Below are 17,616 nucleotides of genomic sequence, written 5' to 3'. Positions count from 1 at the left end.
ACTGTCCACTTGAGCTCCGATCCTATGGAAGGCCCGTGTTCTAAAATGGCTGGGCAAGGTACCTTTTGAAAAGCCATTGATGAAGAAGCACCAGTAAAAATGGGAGAGCTCAGGGCCCCGAGGAGGTGTGCAATGGACATTTTGATCATTTCATGCATTCGGGGACTTCCAGCTCTATGGCATGCAAAACACAACTAAGAGCAAAACACAGAAGGGTTAGCCAATGAAACACAACAGAGTCAAACAAAACAAACCTCCAAAAGGCAGATGGGAGTAACAAATACACACATAAAAACAAGCAACACCATGAACAAAACTTTCTTGAAGGGGTCTAGGCAAGCATGGGAAGGTGCACACAGCAAGATTTAGTCTGTTTTCAATACAAATAATACTTAAGCCACAAAATATAGTACCCTTCATGTTGGATGCTTCCTTAATTTGAAGCTGATAATATTCAGAAAGATTTGGGGTGCCATTATTTTGTACACATGAATTGAGAACGATCAGGCAGTGCAAAATGGCCAGATCATAGCCTTGTTAGTCAGCGTCCTCAGAGCGTTCTACAGCAGACAGCTGTGCAGACAGCACCTTTCCAATTCTGCAGTGGCTCCACTTTGCTACAGAGGGCAGGCTAGGAAAAATAAGGGACTGGCTTGGAAAGAAATGCTAAATAGCAGGGGCACTGAAGCAGAAAGCTCCTCTCTGCCACCCTTCCCTTACAGCAAGTCAGAACAATAAATGCTGAGGCTAAGCAAACCTGAACTCGGAAATAATTTTCTGTTTCCTGCTGATTATACTTTGTAGAATTCAGATACAAAGGCATATTGAGTCTAGCTGTTAAAGTCTTTGTCTTACCTAAAAATCTGGCTACAAGGAACTTGAGGAAGCATCTATGTGCCTAGCGGGACTTGCTAATTAGAAAGACCGGGGCATTCACTGAAGCAGTATTTTCTCAACGAGTGTGGGGAAAATAGCTGTACCTCCAAACACTCCAAATAGAAACGCACATGCTCTGTGTTACAGCTTGTTTCAATTCCCTGAATGAAATGAAAGTTTTGTTTGCTTTGCTGGCACATCTCATCAGCCTGCATCAGAGCTCCTGTTCACTTTAACAGAAAAAGGACAAACTATCGTTGTGCTAATTTGTACCACGATATGAGCAAAGGTATGGCAGGCTAGCCTTCTGGGAATGAAAATGAAGTGCAGCTACCCAGAACAGCAGAGTTTAACTCCAATCTGTGAAAGAAAACTGCCATTTTTCAGGATGCTTTAAATGAGTAACAGCCCTGTTATCCAAATTTACAGAGAATAGAAAATATGATTTCTCACACAGCTTATAGCACACAGACCCTTGACTGATTGACCATTTTCTCCCAGTCTTAGGCAGTGCTCTTGAAGATTGAAATCTGAAAGGTTTAGAGCCATTAAATACTTTTCCCAGCAAGTACTTTCTCTAAGCTAGAGCTCTTTACTTACAGCAGAGAGATGCACTAAGCTGAATTCATCAGCTTTTACCTTCCATGTTAGAAAGTGTGCTGACAAAAAATGCAGGGAAACTATCTGTATTTTCTTCATTTTGGGACAAACTGAAAAGAGGGTTCAGTAAAACTTAAAAGTTGTGGCTTGCTCTAAATATGAATTCACTTCATCCTTGCTGCAGCATCTACAGGTGGGGTTCACAAAGACCTCCAAAAATAGCCATACCTTGTGGTCTTGCATAGCATAAGAGAAACCAAAGTCTAAGCTGTGCAGGACATCTGGAATGATTACTACTTTTTTTTATCCTGTATATGTTATATACAAACTGTTTATGTTGTATCCCTGCCTTTTAAAGCCCATTTGTTACAAACTGGCAGCCATTTTCTTTGGTTCCCTGTTATCCCTGCAGCCCCATTCTCAGCTTCTGACAGACAATGCAAGGTCAATTTTATTCTTAAACTTAGAAAATACTGTCACTTCCAGGTAAAGTGAGCTATTTTCACATGGGATTTTTTTTTCAACCAAAAAAAAACCCCCACCCAAAATACCAAAACCTGAGAAGGAACACGTCTCTAAATGTCTACATGCACTTAGAATGTAGGTCATGTATATTACCTTTACATTGCTCCACGGACATTAGCCCTCCCCATATCATGTTAACAATATAATTTTATAATACGTTCTGCACACAACAGCATGTGCTGCACAGGAGTATGAAGTGTTGTTCCTGTGCATCTTCTCTAGCCTGAACAAACAGCCCTGTGGCTTGCTTACACACTGTACTAAAAATATCACCCATCTACAAAGGCTCACTTAATAGACTTGCAGGTATGTTTTTCTACTCCAGATCTCCTTCACAATTTAGTTCAGACTAAAATCTAATGGAATAAAGGGAGAAGAGTGACTAATAGCACCAGGACAACACCATATATCTAGAGGCGTAGTAAATCTTTTACTCGGATGTATTAGGAAAAAGACACGCACAAGGCTAACACAGCACATTGTGGCACTTGTGCTAACATGGCACATTATGGCCTACACACCTCTCTTGAGGAAACTTTATTAGTTTTAGACTTGCACCAGGTAGGGAATCAGCACAGTGCTGTGTTAAAAAGAACTCAAGGAAATTTTTATATTGCAAAAGGCAAACTAAAGTAAGTATGAGGAGTAGTAAATGTGCGATGCTGTAACACACAATTGTCAGTTTCCAAAAGTGCCTTCCCATGCAAGCCCATCAACCCTGCCCAACTTGCAACTATCTCTTCACACTAGACATAAGGTAATACCAGTCCTTAAGATGGTAATTGTGATTTGGACTAGTTCAGTTCCAGGGTACATACGGAAGACACACTCTAGGTAGCAGGGGAACATTAAGTGACGCAAGCAATGGTACAACAGAGGCACTTACCTCAGCAATCTTCAACACTGAACTCCCATTCAGCTCAAATGTGGAGGTATATGTTATACAGAGCAAGACCTTGAATCAAAAGAGGAGGAAGGAAAAAAATTAGGTTTCATCTGTTATTACCTCCCTTCCCCATGCATGTGCTTTTAGCCACAGCTCCTTCCATTTTTAGACATGAGAAGCTTCTTAGCACTGCATGTTACTGTGATAAAGGAGACGGAAGCAATCAAGTTGCTTCCTCCTGAGAAGTTGCAACTGTTGGCCCCAGAGGTACAGCTCAATGGATTATTTATTGCTGTCTCCTACGTCTGACTATGGAAGGAAAGACAATCCAGTGATCAACTCTAGCTTTGGACTAGATAGCCAGAATCCATTCATATTTTAACCACAAGCTTTGCATGATTTATAATCAGTTCTTCCATTCATTTCTATTAGTATAACAAAGGAGGAAGGAAGAAATGCATACGATACAAGTTATTACTTAGGTGACGCAGATAGATAAGTATTATGTGAAACAAGCCATTAATTACTGCTTGACATGAGGCCTTCCCAGCCTAGGATATTTCTAGTAAGTGTATTATAGTCATTTGATAATGAGCAGCTAAAAAACAATTCACAAGCCCCAATTCATGAGGGAAGGCTTGTACTGTCTTGAACTCAGCAGGAGGAATAAGAACTAAAAAGCCCCATTGAACATCTTTCTTTGAAGAGAAGTGGAGTGGGAATGTGACTTGATCTACCAGGGATAGTGTGGTGGGTAAATGGGGCAACATAGTGAGAGGTGCTGTGGTGAGATGTCTTTAGTGCCTGGAGATGTCCTCCCTCCCTCCTTTCCAGAGACTGAGAGAGTCTGAGCTACTGTCCTCTCTCCTTCAAAGCATAAGACTCCTCCAGTGCCAGAATTTATGCTTTGCTTGGTCTGAAATAGCATGAGTTTCTTGGGATAAGCGCACCAGCAAATATCAATCATATTAACATTAATGTATTGGTCCCTGCAACTTCTCAGCCTCTAAGAACTGCCATTCTCTGCTTCACGAGGAAATGTGGGGCATCAGATAAGTTACTGGCTGTTACCCATTTCTCTTATTTATTACATGCTTTTCAGTGGTACTAGGTTTTTATTTTACGGGTAGGTTCAGTGACAGCGACTAATCCACAACACCTTGGGGTAACCTCCTTAGCCTAGAATGCAAACCAAACAAACGACTTCGCCACAGTATGTCTGATCAGAGCTTGCAAGATAAACAAAAAGAGGAGGCAAAGGGATGCATGTTTGGAAAGATTATTGCCCTCTGGTTCTTGTAAAACATAAGTTTTCTGACCTTTTATTGTGTCCCATGGTTTCCACATTATGGTGGGAACAGCAAATAATTATAATGTAACAACTTGAAGCAGGAAACTAGATCAACTCTCAGGTATAAGTTGTTATCTTCTCTCTAGGTAGTGATGATATCTAGAACCATCTTGGAGCCTTCATAAAGAACAAAAAAGTGCTGATCTGCAGGTTAGGAGAAGCAGACAACTCTAATAAAGCATCACTTAGCATGCTGGAGCCACCGAATGCCTATCATTACTATTGAATCTCTGCAGAGAATACTCCCCTCTGCAGATATTTTGCACCAAGGACGGGGGAAAAGCCATTGCTGGAAAGCAGGCATTTAATTACTATAGGGGAATTTGAATTCTCTGTACAACTGAAGTGTTGAGCATTAGCTACTTGCTCTTACCGGTACAGACAGAAGAGTGTGCTATTTTTCTGGAGAAGGACATAAATAATGTTCTTTGAATTTTGAAAGTCAGACTCAAAAGTTTCTATGCACTGAAATGTGCCGCACCTTTACAAATGTTTTTCTCAGCAGAAAAACTGTATTTCACTACAGGATGTCACACCTTACTCCAAGATTGGGGTTTTTTGTTTGCTGCTTTGTTTTGTCAATAGAATACCAGTCAAGAGCTTGATCCTATTCTTACAGAAGATGGTTTTACTATAAAAAGCATTCCAAGAAAATCATTATGTAATGGCCATTTTACGTTAGTCTATATATGCTATCTTGCCCTGACTCTCACTCAGTCCTTCATAAATAGAAGCTGAATAATGTGGACAAACACTAGAAGTAATGAGAACAGAAAAGGACACGCTACTCCTCTGAAGCACAATAGTCCTGGACTATAATCTCTTTTTTAGATATTTAGCATTTATCTTTAAAGTTTTTGAGCAAAGCTTCTTCTTCGTTTCTTCTGTGAAATGGGCAAAATGGACTTTCGCACCTTAAAAGTGTTACACGGCTTACCTCAGTATTATGAGGGGAGGTACAAGTCACAGAGAAGTTTCTGTTTCTAATTCTGAATGATTAAGAATGCTGTACTTTGGCACTAAGTGAATTCTAAACTATTGGTCAGCCTCACAGCCAGCTGTTGGGCCTCACCTTCTCAGCTTTTAACGACTCTGAAATTCTATTGACATTTCTAATAGTTGTGAGAGCTCAGCAGCTGGCTAAAAAATATATTCAGTATTTAAGGAAAAACTGTGATTTGTACTCTCCATATACTGCTGTGTAAAACACAGGTATAGCACGCAGTTCATAAACCCAGAGACAGACAACTGTCACCTCTCACTGACAAATCTCTTATCATGCTAAGGACCAAGGCCCATGACTACTCTTATTCAGTGGTTTGCATGTCCTGATTTTCCCCACTTGTAAAACCTTGTTTGCTTCATGTGACTTTCTGCTCTCTTGTACCATTTTGGCTTTGTATGGTTTGTTAATACCTAACACTTTCCACAGATCAAAAACTGGAAGCCATAATCTCCAGCACATGGAAGTACATACCAGTTTAGGCACTCTTATAAGCCCTTGCTCTTTGAAATCTCTTCTCCTTCTTTTTTTTTTTTTTAATTTTCTACCTTTATAGAGCTGAACCATGAAAAGTTAGCAATTATATGCCTAATCTTTTCTGTCTCAAGTGCCAATAACCTGCTTGTAACAGGTGAATGATAGAAAAGTTAGACATCGAGCACAGTAAGGAAGGGATGATCAAAACCTTGCTATGAAGCAATAGGGAATTTCAACAAAAAGACTGCTAAGTTTTGACTGCTACTCTTTGTATAAAATGAGACCTCGGAACCTACTAGCTAGAGAAAGGGCATACGATCTGATGTGATCAAGTCACGGAAGCACAAGAAGTTATCAGCCAGCATATTCTTGGCTTACTCCACTTGCTACTGTCTTCCCTCACAAATCATTTCTAAGATCTGAAAGACGGTCTCTGACCACAGCACAAGATTGCTCTCAGCTATGATTTCCATCAGCACCACTGCAGGGCTCATTTGCAGTCTTGGCGATGCTCCAGACACTCGAGTGTCTCCCCATTTATGTGGAACAAACAGGAAGACAGCAGGCTTCTCTGTGAGATTACTGGATGAAAAATGTGATTAAAAACAAAGACACACATAATCATTCAGATCCACTAAAAACACTGAGTGTCCAGATAGTATATCCCATAGGCTGCTTAACTACCTATGACACTACCTCAAGTAGTCTGTATTTAAAAAAAAAAATTAAAGAAAAGAAGTTTTCTTGTGCAATGACATTTTGTTTTTGCAACCATCAGTAGTGGAAGCAGAAACAAAATTATAAAGCAATTCCTAGTAACACCTTCAGTACAAAATTGAAAATCAGCTTTTACTGTGTGTTGCTGTGATGAGATCTTAATTGGTATGGACTCTAAACCACATGTTTTGTGTTTGTTTTTTTTTTTTAAAAAGAAGGAACTTACATGACTGTAGAAATAGTTTCAAAGTCACACAACCTCCACGATGTTTTGACTTGCATTATCTTGCAAATTCCCGGATGAGATCACATTTCCATAAATGGCTTAATGAAAGTATTCATTTTAGTAACTGTTGAAACCCTGACTGTCATGGAAAAAGAAATACAATTCCTACTCCCTGGAGTCCCAGGGTACCAACTGTAGTATAAGAGTGCACATATGGATACTTTTCACAATAAGTAGAAACAAAAAAACCCAAACCAAAACAAAAAAGGTGTTTCTGATGATATAATGAAGATCAATTGACACAAAATGTACAGGGTTTGAACTGCAATGTAGTTAAACTGACATTAAAATGTCTATCCCATATTTTAAGAGAGGCCTCAAAGAGGGAAAAAGTGGGAATATTTTTCGATTGCAAGACTGCTAAGTGTTGCTAGCCAAATTCCTCAAGTATTTAGCACATATTTGTAGTAAAAGGCAATTCTCACATTGAAGAGCTTATGGTAGAGCCACATCAAATACACAAGATGTGCAAGAAAGCAAGTAGTATCCCCCAAGATATAAAAGGTATAAAACTTAAAAGCAATTGTAATCTGTCATCACCTGAGGATGCTTCAGCACTTCACTGCATTTAAGTGCCAAGTCCAACATCCATACGCTACTGCTATTCTTCTTCTATCCTAGCACTCAAATGTCCCATTGGCAAAATCCTCTGAACATTCTCTCCCAGTTGGGAAGCACGTAGCCACTTCAGTCCTTAGAGTGCTGAATTCTGCAGCCACCTCTAATCCCTTTGTGGAATTCATAAAGGAAGCTCTTCCTGACTTACTTTACTTGCAGGCTTATAAATTTCGATGTAATGTATGCTCGGATGATTCTCAAATCCCACCCCCTGGAAGAAAAACCCAGCCAGAAAACAGGGCAGGACATACCTTTATCTCATTCAGTAATTTGACATTTAAAGTATTTCTGCAAAATAGTTTGGACAGGAGGTGTCCTCCTATTCGGCAGAATAACTAGTAACCTGTTCATATCGCATTCTTTTGGCCTTTAAGGAAAACAAGGGCAAGAGAAACAAACTGCATTAATGAACTCATGTACGTTGCGCCACCATGCATCACTGTACAAAACAGCAGATTTTAATTACAGAGAGAAGGGATGCAGTGTCTTCCATGAATCAGTAAACCCATAAAATGCTTTGCTATCAGCAACTGGGGCTTGGCATTATGAACGCACCAGGGCTCCGAACAACAGGACTGTATCTGGTGCAGAAGAGCCCCACACATTATCAGCGGTGACATACTGAATGCTCCCAGAACACCATGCCCATTAGTTCACCAGACTAAAACAGAATCACTGCTGAACACTATTTATGGTGGTATGAAACCAAGTGAAACTTCTGCTTATGTAGTACAGTTGTAGATGGGAAAGAAGTGATTTAAAGCAATTGCTTACTAGATATTTAACAGGTTTTCTTAACATCTCTGACAGGGGCTTTTATCTTTAGAATTGTAACACTTAAAGACAGGGAAGATTAAAAAAAAAAGGCTGACTAGCACTGCTAGAATGGCATTTCCCAATTCACAGGTTACAGGCTATTTAGGTATACTGCATTACTTCACAAATTAGAAGATATATATCTGAGCAAAACAAAACTGAGAAAGAAGAAATACAAAACTGAAAAATACCAACAAAAAGTTTAGGCTTTAAAAAAAATTATTAATCCTTTAATACTCCTTTTCTCCTTAAAGAAGACATTTTAAAATGAGAGATTCAAGTAGATCAGTCATGAAAAAAAGTGCTATTTGGTCTGCTCAGAGTGCTTGGAACCCCCCTTCAAATAGGTGTGGGTAGAATTATGTATGAGGCAAAGCAACAAAAATGCAGAGAAGAGAAAGACCATACCCATAAAAAACTTAAGTAGGAAAGTAGTAAAACCCAAAAGAAAGAAAATTATGCAAAGGAAATTTTAAGTGAGGCATCTTTAAAATAAACAGAAACAAAAAACATTGATCTACTTAAAAATACTTTTTAAGGCAATCATTTTACATACTGATAAGCATAAGTAATTAATTTAAAAAATAGAATTCCATGCTACAAACTATGCTGGTTTAAAAAGGGAGGAAGAAAAGACATTATAATAGAGAAGACGTTATAAAATAGGGGAAAGGCCAGGTAAGGAAGGAAATTAATCATAGAATCATAGAATGGTTAGGGTTGGAAGGGACCTTAAAGATCATGTAGTTCCAACCCCCCTGCCATGGGCAGGGACACCCTCCACTAGACCAGGTTGCCCAAAGCCCCATCCAACCTGGCCTTGAACACTTCCAGGGATGGGGCATCCACAGCCTCTCTGGGCAACCTGTTCCAGTGCCTCACCACCCTCACAGTAAAGAATTTCTTTCTAACATCTAATCTAAATTGACCCTCCTTCAGCTTAAACCCATTACCCCTTGTCCTGTCACTACACTCCCTCATAAACAGTCCCTCACCAGCTTTCTTGTAGGCCCCTTCAGGTACTGGAAGGCCGCAATTAGATCTCCCTGGAGCCGCCTTTTCTCCTGGCTGAACAGCCCCAACTCAGCCTGTCCTCATAGCAGAGGTGCTCCATCCCTCTGATCAGCTTCATGGCCTCCTCTGGACTCACTCCAGCAGCTCCATGTCTCTCCTGTACTGGGGCCCCCAGAGCTGGACGCAGTACTCCAGGTGGGGTCTCACAAGAGCGGAGTAGAGGGGCAGGATCACCTCCCTCGACCTGCTGGTCACACTTCTTGTGATGCAGCCCAGGACACGGTTGGCTTTCTGGGCTGCAAGCTCCAAAATAACAGAAAACCCTACATGAACAGCAAAATCTGTGCACTATTAACTCTGCTCCTGAGCATGTACACTGTAACACAGTATTTGATCACAGAGTATCACAGGCAATTTTTTTTTTCTCCTCACAGACCAGTCATGCATCAGGAAACCTGGAAAGAAACCCACTGCTGAGTTAACCTGGAGTAAGGAACACTTTTGCCATCCAAGATTTCAGGAGGAATGACCATAGAGGAAGGAAGACAGGAATCCTGCCCTCTTACCCTTCCCTCGATTGCCTCAGCCCTAGGGTAGAGCATTCCTCTAATTACTGATTTTTGTGCCTGACCTGAATGATTTTGATTATGCCACACTGAGTGGGACAGTTCCAACATGACAGTATGAGCACGTTCTATGTCTGAAAACACCTTCATAACCTCACAGCTGTAGGAGCACTGAGAAAGCTAAAATGTTTGCATTAGAATTTCTCCAGGAAAGAAACTAAGCCTACTTTTCCATCCTGCAAACCTTTTAAGAGACAAGACCAACCCTCTGCTTAGATTTTTAATGCCACACAGCTGCCCAGACCCACAGAGGCTGTCCATGGCTAGGAATTCAAGCACAGAAAGGTATTGACAAGAGCCACACATCCTGGGAAGAGGCTGGATTTTCAAGATACTGCATTCATTACTTACTGGTTTAGGCAGCTCCCATTCAGTATCCATTTGGCCATATCCAGGCCATTACCATTCTCATTCTTTTGTACACATTAAGGAGAAAGCTCAGGTATTTAATTCAAGACAGCAGTTTCTGCTACAATGGCCAGGCACCTAAGAACCACGGGAGTTATTTAATCACAATCTTAATTATGAGTACTAGGCATTTACCATAGTTCTAATTAATTTGGGAAAAGGATGAGTTTATCACGCAAGATAGGTCACTCAGTCCATTAGAATTAACCTGGTTACTTATGACTAAGCACATGCATAACATGACTCTAAAAAGTAACTAGAAAAAATTAAAAAGAGAAAAGCAAACCCAAGAGAGTCTGGATTTTTAGTTGGCCTACATTACAACAATTACAACAATTTAACTCACGAAAAGCCTAAGCGGAGGAAGCACTAAGAACTCTAGCTAGCACTCCTGGGCAGGACTGATCTTAGAAAAGAATCATATTTGCATGCACGTCTCTGGATTATGGACTGGACAAAAATCAGTTATTGCTTATGACAGCTCATATCAGGCACCACCATTACAAGAACTAATGAACACATTCAGGTGAAACTTTCTTCTACAATTTTTCACATTTTATTATTTTTTTTTCTTATTAATATAATTTTAAAACCGGTTCTGGATTAAAGCAAGCAAACACAGTTGAATAATGGTTTTTATTTTTTACTTTATTTGAAACACAGTCCTTCTCCACTCAGAAGACTGGAATGCAAATTATATTGCAAGTGATGTTGAAAAATGTTTGCAATAATGCAGTGCATAAAATATATTGAGGGGAAAATTATTTGGTATTCTAAAATTATATATTAATTAAAATATGTAGATTAACAGTAGGTATCAGCAATTGGGTTGCTGATTCTCATGCTGATAATGACAGTCTCTGTTCTCCATCTCCAGTTACATTTTTACTGTTCCACAAATGAAGTCTTATTTTTAATGGGCAGTGAAATCACTCTTTTTACTCCTATATAAAACTATTATACATGCCTTGCCTCAAAGAGGCAGCACAGGGAATAAAATAGCTTACATATACCTTTAAATCCAAGTTGTTTCAGCCCAGCTTCCTCCTCCATTTAATTTTACAGTTCAAGACAAAGCAGAACAGTTGCAAATGATATTCTATTAAGCATAACCAAGCTGTATGTGGAAAGATACATTTCATCAACATTAACCTTAAAACAATGAGAAGATACATTTATTTGTGAGAGTTTATTACAGTAATCAGCTCATTTACCGGTATCCAAGAAAAAGGTGTAGAATATAATCATCCACAGAGGCTGGGATTTTACAGTTGTGTTCTGTCCACATTTTTGATCAAACAATTTAGAACTACATTTCAAATACATAATATAATTTGTTCTCTGTCATGGAGGGCCAAAAAAAAAATTAACTAGCCCCCCACATCAAATCCTCTGTGTCTTGGAAAAAGAAAAAAGTTAGGCTTCCTCGTCAGTGGTGACAAACTTCCTGCCAAGTTTTCTGAAAAAGTTAGCAATAAGTTCTGCTCGGTTGCTCAAGCACAATCCAGCTTAAATCAATATTTGCATTAGATCAGGACTATCTCTCTGAACCTGTAACAACATGGTTGTGCAGAACCTAAAAAGTGGTCAACTATGGTTGTTAAAAAACTAAGAACAAACAAAAAATTGTCCCCAAACTTTCTACTACTCCTTGTAGATCTTCAATAGTGACCTTCTCAAGTGCTAATTTGATACCATAACTGGGGCCCTATCAATTAAACTAGTTTTTTTAAAAAATAAAATAATAAAGACTAGGAGATGGCTCTTAGTACTTGAAGAATCCCTTTGCATCTTTAAAGCACTGTAGTAGCAATCTTGGAAAGAAAAACTACAAATACTCAACCTAAAGACAGGATTTCAGAGACAGAGCTATTTGCTTCATTCTGCCTGTCCTTACAAAAGCTAAGTTGTACCACAGAACTCTAATTTAGATTTCAGTTCTAAATATCTCCAAAATGAAAACTGAAGAAACAAAAAGAGCTGTCTAGTATTATTCCTGGAGAGTTCCCAAATGCTGTATTAATGGATCAGTGAAGAGAAAAAGAAAAGATTGCCTTACTACAGCAGATTTAGTAAGGGTTCATTAAATCTTATTCACAGATTAAAAAGACTTTTGGCTGACTCCTCACTGAAAGCCTACAGAAGAAAGCCATAAAAAATTTGCCGACCAGTAAGCAGTACACTGAATCCACTAACAAATGCAAGTTGGAGTCACTTAGCATAAACTAATCTTTCCTAAATGAAATAGCTGTTCCCCATGGACAATAGGTAAATATTAGGAATTAGAAGAGTTTTCTCTCTCTCAAGCCACTTTGGAAAAATATTTTTTGGTTCCAGAAAATCCTCAAGTCTATTTCAAAAAAACATCCCAAGTAGAGTAGCCACAAATGCTATGTGAAGTCTCCTCAGGGTTAATAAGAAACAAAGCTTGGAAGCTCCACTGACAGAAATGTAATATATCTTTGTAACATGTCCAGCATATCATAACAGCATTAATTACAATAGTGAAATAAAGGCCAAATATTTTAAAAGACATCAAATCAGAAAACTGAGCTTCCTTCATTATTCTCATTCTTGTTTGAAAATTTCTGTCTTGCTAGCTGTAAATTTCTTGGGAAATTTGGGCACAGACTGAACTGACATGCACTGCGTTACATGACACAGCTTTGTCTGTGACTGAAGAAAACAAAAGGCAGGAGAACGGGAAATTTAAAATCATCAGTCATGCCTTTCTTTTTAAAAACTACTTGTTTACTGTCAGTATGCATTACATTACTGTATATTCCATTTATCTGGAGAGCTTATTTCTGGGTGAATACTCATCTACTAATTTACAATTATACATTGAGTTGGGTTTTTTTTTGTTGTTATTTGAGAATAATGTTAGCACAGTTAGATAGAGAGATACTGCATTATTAAGAAGGCTGTCAACTTATAAATAAAAGTCACCATAACACTAGTGAGAAAAAAAAGAAAAAAAGTTGTTCTTTCGGATTCTCTCCACTCTACCCACTTCCTTCATATTTGGTTTCACCTGCTTCAGCGCCACAGTTATGGTCAAAGATGAATTCCAGCTCTTCGAGGAGACTTTCCTGGAGGAACTGGACATTATGGTCAGGGTTACAGAAAAAAAATTACCAAAAAAACATCAAAGAGAGAAAGTAAAAATCACAGAATCGTTGAGGTTGGAAGAGATCTAGAGGCTCACCTATAGATTAGTTTCCTTTCCCACTGCTGATATGACCATATCTGATAGTGCTTTTGTCAATACCATATGTGTTGCTGCAAGCAAAGGTCTAATTGCATGAAGCAGAAGTACTTCAGCCATTTTAAAAACATCTGAAGTCAGAATTTAAAAGCATCACATCAGGAAAGAAATCAGGATCCTCCCACCAAATCCAAACCCATGATATTCATCTTCAGTCCACAGCATGTCCCCTTTCTCCTGCTGACTTTCTATTTGCTTGTTAGTCTAGTGCTTCTGGTCAACAAAATGTCCCTATTCCTCAACACAAGATACACCCTTGCATTTCACTCAATTATAACATGGCCCCATGTCACACAACAAAATTCTTCCAACTTCTGGGCCAGTTATATTGCGTGACCGTGTTCGTCTAAGGTAAGTGTCAAATTACTGCCCCCCCGCATTTTTTTCTATACATCTGCAACTGTATAGAGCAGTGTGTCACTTTGATGCTTCACTGATAAAACAATGAATTTGATTAGTCATCAATATATCTCTTCCTTCCCAACTCACATGAATATTGCAAAGAAGATATACAAGTAAAAATATTTAATTATTGTTTGAAACTGCAATTAAATTATTGATGTATTATAAAAAGACTGACAACCAGACACTGTATGATTGCGTGATTTTCCATTCCCTCGATACAGTCAGCTAGGCACAGTAAAAACACAAATTGATATTACATATGCTAGAGGGCTTTCAGTGTGATAGCAAAGTATCATGGTAACAGCAAAGGTGAATGCTAAAGTGGCCTTGTGTCAGATACACTGCTCCCTCTGGTCACACTTTCTGGATTACCTGGTTTCTCAGTATCTTTTAATATTTAAAGCACCTAAATAACCTCAGTTTAGTCCTCAGTGTGAAAATACTAATAAATCTCTGTCATAAACTGTATCAGAGGTACACAGAATACACAGACAGCACAGTCATTGAGATATTCTAAAGAAATACTAGGCTCAGCAGTTAAATAACATGCAAGTCTAAATGCAAAATTTACATACACCAGAAAGCTTGCTTTACTGTGGGGGAAATCAAATGCAGTTAGTACCCCTGTGTTTGCTATAGGTGCCCATTCACATCACAGAGAAATCATAGTCTTTTCCCCTCCCTCACTGAAAAGACCACTGCCTTCTTTTGGGCACAAACCTGCTGTTGACATAAGAATTACCCAGTGCTTAGTAATAATAAGGGTGACCTGCAAAAAGATAAACAAGGACTTCAGAATATCACTTCTACTCTGGAAATTCAAGGGGTGATTTCCCTACATAATTGCTCTATATGAAACATCTAAGAGAAAGGTGCAACCCACAACTGATATTCAGAAGAACTAGAGATACTGGCAGCAGTCTCTTAACTTGGAGTTTAGTTTAATATTTGCTTACTACAAAAAGTAAAATTCCATTTTAAATCAAAGTTTATAAAAAGGATAAGAGGTACTTCACCTAGCACAGAAGTGCTGTGAGAGATGAAGGCTTTGAGTTCATCTTGACAGCTGCATTTGGGCAAAATAAATCTTCCCTGGCTGCCCAGGGTGCACTCCAGCACAGTCCCCAGCCTGGTCCCTTAAGCCTGAACACTGTCAGCACGCTGGTTTTGTGATCCTCCAATCTGGGAATCTGTAGAACATGCCATGACATTCACCCTTGAAAATAAGGAGGATTTGGTACCTATCTATTAATTAGCGAGTGCCATTCCACTTTTACAGCAGTAGCCCCAACTGCTTGGTTTTTTTCAGTGCCAGAAAAGGTCCAGCTAGTACTCCTCTCCATTTATTTACAGCAATCATTAGCATTACTCTACTCCTTTCCTGTCTAATGCTGCCCCTTTATAACAATATTTGACAGATTCCAAAAGCCTATCAAGCCAGGCAACTAACTGCACTTATGCCTCTCCCCTGTGTTCTTCCTTTCAGTGCCAATTCCAGCTTCAATCACCTGAATGTGAAAAGCTTTACAGAATGCTCTCCTCAGCTAATCAAATCCCTTCACGCTCGCATCTGCAATACAGGTGGTTGACAACAAACCATTAAAATAAATATTTCAGAACATTTGTTTTAGATAATATGTGAAGTGTGAATTTCTGATGTACATTTATTGGGAACAACAGAAGATATTCTGGATGGGATTTAAAATAAAACACCAAAACCTAAACATTTAAGTGATTTAAGAGCTTACACAGCAGCAGCTTACAGTAAAGTCTGTACTCCTGCACCTCTATTTTCACATCTATTTTGCATGACTAAAAGCTTTTGTGGAATCTTTGATGGTTGCATTCTTAATACCTACAAGACTGGTGCAACTGTGCAGCAAGTCACCGAGAACCAGGCCAGTATCACTGCTGATCCAGTTTCACACAAACCTGCTCACACTCAGGAGCGTCCAATATCTGCACTGGATCAAGACGTATTTCATCTCCTCCAGATGAAATAACACAGTCAATCATATGCTGCCTTGAGGACATATTTTAGCAGATCACATTGCTAAGAACAACTGCTTGAAAAACCCCTGAAGGCTTTAGCCAGTCAGTCAGAACTGGGTTAGCTACAACATTTTCAAGTGTTGCGATGGCATCGGTAACCTTCAGGTTACAACATCAGAAGATCTCTACTTGATTTGACTTTTAGGCAAGGCTCAGATTTACTACCTCTTGAGTTTTAACTGCTCTGATTATAGTATGTTTTGGCATTCTGCTCTCTTGAAATATTTAAATCAAAATAGAAATTTTGCTTTGTTGTCAGGATGTAAAGATGTTGCCTGTTTTTTACCATACATGCATTTCACCATGCTTTTAGCCAGAAAAGGATTTGTACATCAAAATTTCATTCAATGGAATGAAGATGATGCTCCCCTTTCTCTTTTGCGCTTAAATGGGAATGGAACGTTTTTGTTTTGGTTTGGTTTTTTTTAAAAAAGTGTACGTAAGTAAAATCTTAGGGTTTTGCTTGGGTTTTATGTGTTTTGGGGTAGGTGGGATTTTTGCATCTCACATATTAAGACAACTTAAGAAGATACTCATAACTGTAGTAAATTACAGTGGTCACACTCTTCTCAGTGTGGGGGCAACGTGTCACAGATTCATGTCATTGCTTTCAAAGAAACAGTGCTGTCCTAGTTTTCAGCTAGGATAGAGTTAATTTTCACAAGAAGCTGGGAGGGGACACAGCCAGGACCCAAACTAGTCAAAGGGATATTCCATACCATATGTCATGATCAGTATATAAAGGGGGCTGGCCTGGGAGGAGTAGTCACTGCTTGGAATGGGCTGGCTCACGGAGTGAGCAAATTGCATTGTGCATCACCCGCTTTGTATATTCTAAGTACTTGTGGTTGTTATTTTCCTCTCCCTTTGCTGTCTTAGTAAACTGGCCTTATCCCAACCCATGAATTTCACCTTTTTCGTGTAATTCTCCTCCCCATCCCACCGTGGGGAAGGAGTGGTGCTCAGCTGCCAGCTGGGGCTAAACCACAACAGTCGTTTTTGGTGCCCAATGTGGGGCACAAAGGGTTGTGATAACAACAGATCTGACCAGAGCATGTTAAAACAAAGTTTTTATATGCATTTATTACATTAGGTAAATAGTCACTGGTCACAATGGTGTTTTGTTTGTTCACATGGCTGTGGTAGGTAAACCCGTACTTGTTGTATATATTCCCTGTGGTGCTCTTTATCACCTCTGGGAAAGGGGTCAGGATTCTCATTGTGCTGTACTGTGTAATATTGACTTACAATATGGTAACATCACTGGTCATGAGGTTAAGCTGGTATTTGTGGCATAGCTATCATACCCGTACCTTGGACAACACCTCTCGGAATTTATTAATAATCACACACAATCTACAAGGAAGATGCGCTCTTTCACCTCCCCTTTTCCCTTCAGGCTGGTTAGAGCAGCTTTCGAGAATTCTAAATATCCTTGGGATGTTCAAGCCAGCATGCTCCTATTGTTACATCTCCTGAATGTGTTCCAGCTCTTGTTTAGGGTTACAAAAAATTGTTTTAATACCACCTAGAGATCTGCCCTGAGGTTGGATAGTCATGGGTGACATGGCATGTGGGAGAATATGGGCAGGTATCTAGATAACTTCTCACCTCCAACGGCTTGCAGCTTCATGAACTTCACTTCCAAACAACTACAGGACTCTGATGAAGTGATAGAATATTTGAAG

The 17,616-nt window shown here is 39.2% G+C and overlaps 1 protein-coding gene across 6 annotated transcripts in view; it reads right to left on the bottom strand.

The window, feature by feature from the left end:
* The window catches only part of ARFGEF3 (ARFGEF family member 3), a 101,788-nt gene that overhangs the window by 57,455 nt on the left and 26,717 nt on the right, over window positions 1-17,616 (bottom strand). For 3 of the 6 annotated variants that reach the window (XM_054820502.1, XM_054820503.1, XM_054820504.1), the window contains exons 5-6: window positions 2,888-2,956; window positions 63-194 (exon numbers count right to left, since the gene is read on the bottom strand). In XM_054820502.1, the coding sequence (XP_054676477.1) occupies window positions 63-194; window positions 2,888-2,956 (201 nt within the window). The remainder of the gene's footprint in view (window positions 1-62; window positions 195-2,887; window positions 2,957-17,616) is intronic. The other 3 variants (XM_054820505.1, XM_054820506.1, XM_054820507.1) reach the window with 1 other exon arrangement.

Source organism: Grus americana, chromosome 3 (genome assembly GCF_028858705.1).
Source record: "Grus americana isolate bGruAme1 chromosome 3, bGruAme1.mat, whole genome shotgun sequence".
NCBI classification, from domain to species: Eukaryota; Metazoa; Chordata; class Aves; order Gruiformes; family Gruidae; genus Grus; species Grus americana.
This window is presented reverse-complemented; position numbering and strand designations above follow the sequence as displayed.